General features: G+C 40.9%; 1 protein-coding gene across 1 annotated transcript in view; it reads right to left on the reverse strand.

The window, feature by feature from the left end:
• Nucleotides 1–3,149: 3,149 nt before the first annotated feature.
• APOH (apolipoprotein H) overlaps nucleotides 3,150–11,948 on the reverse strand; it is a 10,031-nt gene continuing 1,232 nt past the window's right edge. Inside the window, exons 3-8 of the mRNA XM_007959898.2 lie at nucleotides 11,144–11,240; nucleotides 9,484–9,560; nucleotides 7,487–7,675; nucleotides 6,889–7,068; nucleotides 4,945–5,142; nucleotides 3,150–3,217 (exon numbers count right to left, since the gene is read on the reverse strand). Coding sequence (XP_007958089.1) covers nucleotides 3,150–3,217; nucleotides 4,945–5,142; nucleotides 6,889–7,068; nucleotides 7,487–7,675; nucleotides 9,484–9,560; nucleotides 11,144–11,240 — 809 coding nt within the window. The remainder of the gene's footprint in view (nucleotides 3,218–4,944; nucleotides 5,143–6,888; nucleotides 7,069–7,486; nucleotides 7,676–9,483; nucleotides 9,561–11,143; nucleotides 11,241–11,948) is intronic.

The raw sequence follows: 11,948 nt of genomic DNA on the forward strand, positions 1-11,948 counted from the left end.
ACCCATGCTGTCCTGGTTATACCCCTGAGACAGGTCACAAATGATCACTGTGTAACTGACCAATCCTCTCCTGGCTATTTTCCTTCACTGGGGTAAACCAGGGACGAGAGTTCAGAAATTCTAGGTTAATACGGCTTTTTTTGATCTGAGGAGGGCGTGGTAACTGTGAAAGCAGAGAAAAGCCTGACCCTGAGAGTTTTAATTGAGAAATGCTCAGGGCTTGAGCAGAAGGCCTAGAGCTTAAATCTGAGACCCCAAATAACCTCTCACCCCAATGCCAGAGTCTTTGTTACTCACTTTCATTACTACCTATGGCCAGGCCTGTCAATTCTATTCCAAGTGGGAAAAGGAAAAGTAAGCAATTTAAAAAGTTGAAGATATATAATTTTTAAAATCAGTACGATTAATTATGAAAGAATTTTCAATAAAAGAAGGGAAAATAGAAGAACATATTCTTCCTTTTTCTAGAGCAAACACAATCATTATGCCTGAGTCAGGGAAAGGTGTTCTGTAATTTTTCCTGCTCTCTTTCCATATCTAGAGTTGTTAAGTTAGATTAGGGGGAGGTCTGTTTTGAAAATAATATGTGACAAGACAGTGGTTCTGTGGTGAGAGGAGTTCCTTTATGTAGCCTTTTGCCTTCATTCTTTGGAAAAGCAGCTTGAGAGATTTTTCCCTTTTGCCCTAGTTTGCTACCTCAGTGGGTCTGTTACTTTTGCCAGGTTGATTGACATTTCTTGAGTTAAGTTGTAAACAACTTGGTTTTGATATTTTTTATCTGGTCCTAGACTGTAATGTCCCCTGTGATTGGTATGCACCTTACAAGGATTGGTCACTAGGCTATGCAAATTAGGTGAGTTGTAGCCTAACCATGCCTACTATGCAAATGAAGTGTCTATAGCCTACCTAGAGGAGATTGGTCAGTTCGTGATCATAATGGGAGGATTATTCCTTGAAATTTAGAAGGAGGTTGGGTGTATGTATAAAGGCAACTCCGCAGAGGCTGGTCATACAGGAAGAAACAGGAAGAGAAGCAGCAGGAAGAAGCAGCAAGAAAAAGAGAGGGGCAAGGAGCCTCCAAAAAAGAGCTATAACACTGGTCAAGGACTAACCACTGACACTGAAGAGAATGAGAGGCCCAGCAGGGACCCAGCGGCAGGGTCAGTGATGATGGCAGGGCCAAGAGGAGCCTGTCCTCGGGCGGGCCAAGAGGAGGCCTCTCCAGCTGAGAGAAGCTCAGAGAGGTTTCCTGCAACTGGAGAAGGGAGACTTTGCCTACACACTTCCTCGTCCTGATTTCTGAGTTGTAGCCTATTGATCCTGATCCCAAGTTGTACCCTGTTCCTTAAGAAACCATTTAACTGTATTATGATCTGGGAGTTCTGTGTGGCCACTGCAGTAGATGATCAAACCCAGAAGAGAAGTAGAGTGCTGTGGGAGGGATGGCTGTTTTCAGAGTTGGTAAAAAAAAAGTTGGAGAGTAGAGTTGCGTCTGACCTCCACCTTATGGGAATTTGGGCTAATCCTGGTCATTATCCCTCCTGAAGCTAGAGAGGTACTGGTGGGACTACTACTACTGCCACCATTGTATAGGTTCTAAGGGAGGACATTTTTTATTTCCAAGGCTATGACCTCTGAGAAGCAGATTGCCAGGCCTGTGTCCTGACATGCCTCTGCATGGATTCAAACCACTGACTTTTCAGCTAGTAGTCAAGCACTTAACTGTTTGCCCCACCCAGGAACTCCTACATGCTACAGATGCTGATAAGATAATTGAATCAGTCGTTGTTACTGTTAGTGGCGGTCGATTCCAACTCATGGCAACCCCAAGTGTTACAGAATAGAACTGCTCCATAGAGTTTCTTGGCTATAATCTTAACAGAAGACAGTTTCTAGGCCTTTTCTTCTATAGTACCATTGGGTGGGTCCAAGCTCCCAACCTTTAGGTTAGCAGGCAAATGCAAACTGTTTGTGCCATCTAAGGATCTTCAGAATTGGAAGCAGAAGGAAAGGGAAATGGTCTTTTTTTCTTGCTTCTATTTTCTCAGTAAAATAAGGTGCAGGGCCATCAGCTGAGAGTGAGGAGAGGGAAGGTAGGTTGGGGAGAACTGAGAAGAGAGGAAAAGGCATGAAATGGCCACCTTGCTGAGAAGGAGAGTGAACAAACTAGAGAAATGCATCGCATTGTCCTACCCAGCTGAGGGTACGTTCATGAGCTCATGAATGTAAAGTGAGACCCATCAACATAATTGTGAACTTTTGTTTGTTTTTATTTTCCAGCAACAGTCAGCTACTTGAGTGCAGAGGTAGAGAGAGTGGACAGAGGTCACCTGCCCTAGGGAAGGAGAAGGGCCAGGAAGTTGAATACATACAAAGAAGCAGTGTCAACAATGAATCAAGGAATGTTGGAGGGTAAGGAAAGATTTAGGGGCCCTCATGGTGCAATCCTTAACTGCTTGGGTGCTAATCACAGAGCTGTCAGTTTGAACACACCCGGCAGCTCTCCAGGAGAGGAACCATTCCTGTAAAGATTATAGCTGTAATGGTTACAGCCTAGGAAACCCATGGGGCAGTTCTTTGTCACACCAGGTCACTGAGTCAGAATGCAACTTGACAGCCCCTAACAACAACAAGGAAGATTTTTTTAGGCATTTGTAAACATCAATGATTCAAATCCATTTTATTGGCCTGGATGGCTGTGATCATTCCTTTATGGTGATGCTGCTCACATATGAAAATGCACAAGAATTATCTGGGGCTTTGTCATAGATGTAGATTTGTGGCCAATCCTTAGAAATTCTGACCCAGCATTTTGCCTTTGTAATAAGCACCCAAGTGAGGCTAATGTGGACCACCAGTCCGTGAGAACCACTGCATCACAGGTGCTTTAGGTGGAAGCACCTGAAAGTAGAATTGGAGAGGAGGGGGACTTGGGTACCCAGATAATGGTTTACCCTTTCCATCTCACAGCCATAAAATGATGATGTTCCAAATATTTGAGTCCTTTTCCAGGTAACATAACTGAAGTAAGCCACCATGAGGAGTAACACTGCAATAGCTGAAGCAATAAATCCCGTAACTTTATTTTTTCCACTTTCATTAGTTTCCTTGGACAAACACGGATACAAACATGGCATTTAATTTTGAGTCTAAGAATCACTTTCACATGGCTTTACATCTGAGGCATCAGTTTTCCAGAAAGCAAAAGAACTGTGCTCTGTTGGGGGAGAAACAGATAAGCATTCATTCTAAGAGAAATAGTCATTTCTTAAATTAGTTAAATAACTAAGCCAAATCAAACATATTTTACAAATACATAGAATAAATTTAATTATAGGACTGAAAGATTTAGTGTGAGGTTTAAGTAACACAAGAAAACATCAGGCAAAAGTTGAAGCACTTATTTCTAAGAAAGAAAATAAAGACTTCTATGTAATGGAGCTCTGGTAGCGTAGTGCCTAAGGCACTTGACTGCTAACCAGAAGGCTGGCAGTTCAAACCCACCAGCCACTCCTGGGCAGAAAGGTTGGGCAATCTACTTCCATAGTGATACTGCCTTGGAAACCCAAGGAGGGGTCGCTATGAGGCAGATCCGACTCCATGGCAGTGAGTTTGGTTGGTTTTGGTTTATATAATGGTGAGGGAGCCCTGGTGGCATAGTGTCTAAGGCATTTGACTGCCAACCAGATGGCTAGCAGTTCAAACCCACCAGCCATTCCTTGGGAGGAAGATTGGACAAACTACTTCCATAGAGATACTGCCTTGGAAACCCAAAGGGGGGTAGCTATGAGTAGAATCCACTCAACGGCAGTGAGTTTTTTGTTTGTTTGTTTTATAATGGTGACAGTTGGGATTAAAAACAACAACAACATTCTATCAGCCTTTATTTATTCTCCAAGGCATCCGTAGTGCTGCATCTGGGTGAAGACAGGGAGAAGAGCCATCAGGAATACATCCACAAGGCTCTGGTTTGGAGTTTCTTAATTCTCCTATTTTCAACTGATTCGTACTAGGCTTACTGTACTTTATCTACTTTATCAATTTTAGTATCAGACATCTCTCCAGGACTCTGTTATCTTTTGAAGAATAATGATCTATTCTGTGCATTTATAGCTATTTGTAATTATAATGATAATAGTAACTATGATTGGTTGGGCTCTTCCTCTATGTCCTTATTTCTGATAATCAAGCCAACCCTATGAGGTCGGTGTGATTAACCGATCATTTCCTTTTCTCCCTCTGGCAAGGCACTGGTCAGCCCCCCTCTGTGATCTCCATCTGTTCCCAACTCTCTGTCTCCCAGCCTGCAGATACAGGGCTGTTAGTGTTCTTGGAGCATTTCTAAGCCTAGAGCCAACAACAGCTTCAGCCACTCTCTGGTTCTTCCTTTCTAGCAGAAAAGGCATGTAAAGCTGGACTCTGAAACCCTAGAAGGTTGGCAGCTGTACATGATGGTGATTATATACTTCCTTTATTCTACACAAATATAACGTCTTCCTTGTAATATGCTCCTCTAGCAAATACTTGGCTGCAACTGGTACATTTCTAATCTCTAAGGATTGCTGAAGGAAGGGAAAAAATGGTAGAAGGTCTACAAATCCTTCTCCATGGCCATGAGTCATTTTGTAATTTGGGGTGAGTTCTTTATAATCTGGGACCAAGAGGTGGTGAGAATCTCAACTATTATTCAGGCTTAATTTGGAATTACACAAGATTGCATAATTCACAGTAACATTCGCTGAGTTTTAAGGAAAAGAACCTGAAGGGAAAATGTTTATGCAATTGGAGATTCCCACCACTTCATCCAGCTGTTTCCCCCACTCTTTTGTCCTTTTTAAAGTCAAATACATATGGCTTCTTATTGCCATTATACAACAAAAAAAGTGCCGAGTATGGTGAAGGGCAAATGGAAGTCCTGGCTAAAAGCTGCAATGTTAGACTTACCCTTGAAGCATTTGGGGATTTCAATGGTGCCGTCTATGCACTGAGCATCCTCTGTATAGCTACACTTCTTTTCCTTATTTTTGCAGAAAAAGGAAACTTTTTCACCATGCAGCATTCCATTCTTAAATCTTTCTTGGAGCTTTACTTTCTCTCCTTGGAAAAGCACAGTGGCTTTTTTAACAGATAATTTACAAGATGCTGCAAGACAGAATATATGTAGTCAAGACTTAAGAGTTGAGTAAATCTTTCTTTAAAGGAGCATTGCATTTGAACGAGTGGATGAGTGTATCTGAAACAAACAGATCAAGAAGAAGATTCCAAGAATGGACACACTGTGTGATCAATATCACACAATTGCTAATAGCAGTTCTGTGTGAGTATAACCATGAGTCACCACTTCCAAGATGGCCTTTTCTTTCTTCTGTAGCCACCTAAGTAAGTCAGAGCAGAAGCTCCAGACTTCCGGACTCTGTAAAAGAACTTGTAGATAGTACCATGTCATGCAAGCCTACACTACCACCCCGCCCCGCCCCCATCCCACTTATTGAGCTGGTGCACCCATCCACCAGTCACTGGGAGTGTTGATGCCAACAGGTCACAAATGTTCCCTAATCTGAAAAATAGCTTTCAGTCATAAAGAAGCTACCTCTCCCTGGAGATTATACAAGCCCCACCCAACCTGGGGTAAAAGCATAGTCAATGTCTGACTGCCAAGGGAAAACAAAAGACAGAGCCCCTTGTCTCTTGGTGAGGTCAATGCTGGTGTACAATTCATGCTCCAGTGCTCCCTGCGGGATGAGGCTGAAGCTAGACTCTAACTGAGACCACTATCCCAGTGTTTCTCAAAATGTAGTACCTGGATCAGCAGCGTCAGTATCACCTTGGAACTTGTTAGAAATGCAAATTCTCAGGTTCCAGTGCAGATCTGTCTAATCAATAACTCTGGATTGGAGTAGAAGGAAGGGGAAATGGTCCAGACACATGTGTTTGAACAAGCCCTCTAGATGATTCTCATGGACACTAACATTTGAGAACCAATGCCTAGTCTGTGTCATCTGCCCCACTCTCTTTTACCTGTGGTAATCATGTCATAAATCAGCTGTACTTGAATCTCTGTCTTGGGCTCTCCCTCTGGGGACCCCAGCCAAAGACACTAGTCATTTGTCATCTTGCCTGTTATGCCTAAATTCCTCTTTCTACTTGAACGTACCAGCCACAGCAACCAAACCGGAAATGTGGTTGACCCAGATTGCTGTTCCTTGCATAAGCGTAACATTGACTGGATCAAGGATGGGCATCTGACTCAAAAGGAAACGAAGAATCTCAGGCGAAAGATGTCAGTTAGTGATGGATCCTTAAGCTGATATAGCCTAGTATGGAGTCAAGTCATATTCAAGGAAAGTAAGTAAAGAGACACAGCAGATGGAGAGGCTCTGAATACCACTAAGATACAGGGAGGCCAGTAATATTTCCTGACTTTCAGTTCCAGTGCCCAAGAGCGCCATTTTACTTCATTTTCTCATCTTCATTGTCTGTGTGAGTGCCTGTTGCATTTTTACAGTATTGTAAAATACTTTTATTACCCTTGAACTAGCTCAAACGTACAATTGCTTTTTACAACAAGAAGAGCCTTGAATAGAACAAAGGAAAAAAAGATACTCCTAGGCAGTCAAAGAACAATTATGGAAACCCTATGCAATCTTCTACCATATTGTCTTACGTACAAAGGATCTGTTTACGTCATAAATCAGTTCAATTTCAAGCAAACTTCCTAAGCGTGAGGCTTCTCCATGCACATGCAAATCCTAAAGTCTCTCCCATGCCAACAGCAACGAAGCAAGCATAAGCAACATGTAAAAAAATCATTCTAACAAGAAAATGGCAAGTAAAAGTGATCCATTGGGTAAATGCAGACATTGTCAGACCTCACCCAAATTTCCCTACCTTTACAGCTTGGCTGAGCAGACCATTTCCCCAATTTGCCACATTCCACTTCTGTTGGGCCATCCAGAACAAATGTATCATGGCAACCATATGTGGCTTTATCCTTGTAATAAAGTGCTTGCTTTGCAGGATAGTTCACAAATCCATTGTCTGGTCTTGATGGAAATGGGCACTTTACTTCTAAAAATTTTATTCAAGAAGATCTATTAGTAATAAATAGGTAGTGTTGTCCAGTGGTTATGGAATAGTTATATTGTAATCTCCATTACACCACTAAATCACTGGGCTTTCCAGTGACTGCTAGGCCCATCCATGCTGTGCTCTTCTCTGGCTTGCCTCACTCCTCCTCCCAAACCAAGTTCAAGTGCCACGACTTCTGTGACACTTTCCCAGGCAGCTCCAGGCATTGAATTGAATCATACAGGTGAGAAGCCTGGTGTCATTCATCTGTGTCCCCATCATCTAGTACTTTGCCTGGTACATGATAGATACTCAATAAACATTCGTTGAATGAAGAAACTTGAAACACTCCATAATAGTAGCGTTTTCCAAAATGGGGTTCTAAACTAATATAATTATTTTGTCTCATTGCACTTACCCCTGCATTCTGGTAGTTCACTCCAATTTCCATGTGCCATGCAGGTAATTGTGTCATTCCCAAACATGGCATGTTGTGGCAAACATTCAAAGACTGCAGTGTCCCGATAGAAGGAGTTGTTTCCAGCTGATGGCTTAAAAACGCTAAGCTTCGCGAATTTAGGTACAGGTGGTGGAGGACAGGTTACAGCTGGAAAAAGGAAGAATTATCATCAATAGGAAAATAGTGGAGTTTTATAAACATACTTTTCAGAAAGAAATAAAAAGGATCAAAAATGAACTTGAGAAAATGCAAACTTTGATTTAATACCAGGGTGAAAACTGTCAATTATGGATGCCAGATAAGAAAGTATGATCTCAAAATCAAACATCTGAAGCAGTAAACAAAAAACTCCAAAGTGAAGTAAATGTAAGTCTTGCCACCACTAATTTGCTTTGTGAAATATAACACCATTGTTACGTTTCCAGAAAGACTTGGATTCAAATGTTGCAAATGGAAAATGTCTCTGGAAGTTAGAATCTCTGGAGAACATTGTTGAGCCACCATCATGCAATAATTGCTGGTGAGAGCAACTCAGTGCAAAGTCATTTATGACATCAAATTCTCCTACTAGTTCCTGCTTGTTCTCCTGCTTGTTCCTGTTGAGTGCCTCCTGCTTTGGGACACCGTATGTGTGGAGCTTATCCATCTATCTTCAAGGACACGAAGACACCATAGTGGATCATCATCTTGAAACCCTGATGTAGAATTCAAGCAGCTCAGGCAACATCATGTTAACAGAGTGGAAGATAATGCAGGCCAAAATGTGATTTATCTTGAATGATCTAGATCCCTCTACTCAGAGTGTAGTTCATGGATGAGCAGCTTGGGAGCTTGTTAGAAACACAGCTCAGACCTCACCCCAGACCCACTACTAATAGTGTAGTATCAGAATCTACACTTTAACAAGATCCCTAGGTGATTCATATCTATGTTAAATTATGAGAAGTATTCATTTAGATTAGATTGAAGCTAACATAACCTTTCTACTTATAACTTATAAAAAGTGGATTTACAAATGTGATATAAATCTGCTTAAAAGGGCAACTATTTAATGAAAGCCATGGTGATACCACCTGCTGAGTGAAAAAAATCAATTTCTCTTTAAAAAGCTTCTTTGTAGTGCATGTTTTCTTAAACTCGTATTCATTTAAAATTGCTTTACTCTTCCACTTGCTTTTGCTAGGACAGATCTGGTTGCAAAGTCCAGGCCTCCTGGTCAAAGAGTGGGCTTGTATCAATTATACATTAGAGAGCATAAGAGTGTCCCTCTCTGTATATTAGCAAAGCCCAGCACTGACCCTGATCACCTGTCTGAGCATCACTTGAATAAGTCATCACTACCTTTTGGAGGACTCTCAACCACTTCAAGGTTGCAAGGCGCTGTAAATGGGCTCTGAGTGTACTGTGATGGCTGCTTTCCTTGTCTTCCTCATCTCCAGACTTGCTCCCTAAAGATGGGGCCAAGTGTCCTTTGGCCTTGAAGTCTCAGTGCTGAAAGTAGGATCTGGTACATAGTAGGTTCTCAATACGTGTTTATTGAGTGAATGAATGAGGTTCCAGGGAGGGTGGTGGTTTCATCCCATTGTTTCCAGAACTACTTCTAGTCAAATGGTGGTAGACCATGAGAGAGGGATACACCCATTCTCATTCCCCTGCCAAACACTGTGGGAGTGTTGGCGTTAACAAACACAGCAACCACTGGCTCTACCAGGTGGAAGATGTGAAATGTGTTCATAAGTAAGATGCTTCCCTTCCATCACCCCAAAGTGACCATTTTCATCCTCCAGAGCAAGATGGTGGTGTCATCTCATTGGGCTGATACTGAAGGGTTTCCTGGGACATGGCACATTCAATACTGAATCCAGGAAAATCCCAGACTAATTGGGATGGGTTGCTCAGCTTCCTTCATAACTCAGCTTGTTAGAAATGCTAAACCTTAGGGCCCACAGACTCACGAGCACAGACAGGAAGCTCCTGGCTCCATCTTCCTTCCTCGGTGCATTGGGCAGAACGAGTTCCGTTCAGATAAAACCTGCAAAAGGAAAATGTAGCCCATTAAGCAGTAAAATAATCCATCAATGGCATCTCACATGCCATCCCCACTGAGCATTGCTTCATGGTAGTACTATTGACTTCTTTCCCATCTTAGATTGCTGTTACCCCGAAGACCTTTCTCAGTCTGTCTCCACTGAGCATGTAATATTCTGTCCTTGAAGGCAACTTTGTCAAGGTCCTTTACCATCAAACACACCAACAAATTGATGTTTCGGATGAAAGGACTATGTTTCTCTTTCACACATAGTATTTGTTCAACAAAGATCCTCAGTAAAAATTTGCCCTAATGTGCAGTGCAGCCAGTGTGCTCTTCTGACAATGTCTGAGTGATGTCTTCCCATAAGGCAGATGAGATGTGTGAACAACTGTAAGAGCTCCCTTGCTAAGGGTGCTGAACTGCATTGTGGGAAGACTACAGGTACCATGCTTTCTGTCATCCCACTTCTCAACTTCTCCATGGAATTCTCTTCTCTCTTCCAGGTCAGCCAATTAAATATGCCTCATAACTAAAACCCTAGCCCTAAGCCTATAATATTCTAATCCTTATGCCAAGATTTAAGGAGCCCTGGTGGTGCTATGGTTAAGTGTTTAGCTGCTAACTGAAAGGTTGGCAGTTCAAACCCACTAGCTACAGTAGAAAAGACCTAGTGATCTGCTCCTATAAAGATTACAACCTAGGAAACCCTATTGAGCAGTTCTACTCTGTCCTACAGGGTCGCTATGCATTAGAACCAACTCCATGGCACACAACAGCAAATGCCAAGATTTGGCCCAGAACTAAACTTCTATTAAGGGTAAATTTATTCTAATTTTAATTCATGATTGCATAAAAAAGCATTTGGATTTCTTTTTCTAGAAAACACAAGAGGTAAGTTCATAGGCTAAGTGATTCATTTTTTTTCCTGATGTATTCAAATCAGACATTTTCATCTGCCTGGCTTTTATTAATAGAAATTCATGATAATGTTAAAAATGTCTATTCATCCCACTGTTTCCTTGATGTATTAATTATGTATTTCTCAGAGATGAGTAAAAATGTATACTTCTGAATTAAAAAAAAGACTTGACCCAGAGATGGTAAAGAATTAGCATCCAGTTACAATAGTTTCAATGTTCCTCTTCAGGTAAGTAATCAATCACGGGCAGAAAAATAAGATATGGTGATAACTTCATATTTCACTAGTTGTTTTATTCACTATCCATTACTTTCCCCCTGATGTCACTGTGGCACATGTTAAAAAAATTAAAAAAAGCAAAACCAACAACCATTGAGTTAATTCTTACTCATAATGACCCTATAGGACAGAGTAGAACTGCCCTACCTTCTTTCCAAGGCTGTAAATCTTTACAGAAGCAAACTGCCTCATCTTTCTCCATGGAGTGGTTGGTGGCTGACCTTTTCATTAGCAGTTGAAAGCTTTAACCACTATGCCACCAGAGCAGGATAAAAATTGATTTCTATTCAACAAATCCAACCTAAAGGACCAGTCTGAATGTTTAGATTAAAGGTACAGAAATGTGCTGTGTGTGTTAGCTACACAGTCACCTGGAAGGCCTTACCCAGGGTTACAAGCAAAGCTGATCATGTTGGGATATTCAAAGGTTGTATAGCGTACAGCTCCGTTTTCTAAGAGTCCAGCAAAAGGGCATACTCTAGCTGTGATTGAAAGATAAAAAAAGGTAAATTTCTATTTATAGAACTTTCCATTAAAATAAAAATATAGAAGCCTATTTTCATCCTTTGATCCAATAACTCTGCTAGTAACTATTATAAGAAAATAATTAAAAGTAGATAATATATGCCCTAAAGTATTTATTTCACTGTTACCTCTGAGAACAAAATCTGGACAATCTAAATGTTCACCTTCAAGAAATTGTTTTAACTTATCATAGTACCTCAAGGGTTGAATTCGTGAGCTCAATTTTGGGGGCCTTAAAGCTTTAGATGCCTAAGTAAAATGTCCCTTAGAATCAAACATCTGGAAACTAGAACATCATTTTAAAGCGATCATTGATAACAGCCAATAATATATGGATTCTAAGGACTGTAGAGGCATGGTAAAATGATACTCAATGAAATTAGAAAAAATACAAAATGGTGCATGCCGTTTGTAATGATGAGAAAATATAGAATTGGAAAATAATTTGACAAAATGAAATTATTAGTTTACCAGAGTGATGGCTTACTGAAAAAAAAAAAAATTTTCCTAATGATATTAGAGTGGTTTTTCATTAAAAATTATATTTAATCTCTTTTGCTCAAGAAGCATATTAAAATCAGTAGGAACGTGTATAATTTTGACAAAAGTTATGCTCATTAACCAAAATAACCAGAGTTGAGATCAGTTTATTTTCACTGCTTAGC

This window comes from Orycteropus afer, unplaced genomic scaffold (assembly GCF_000298275.1).
Source record: "Orycteropus afer afer isolate SDZICR_OR568_19922 unplaced genomic scaffold, OryAfe1.0 scaffold00018, whole genome shotgun sequence".
NCBI lineage: Eukaryota > Metazoa > Chordata > Mammalia > Tubulidentata > Orycteropodidae > Orycteropus > Orycteropus afer.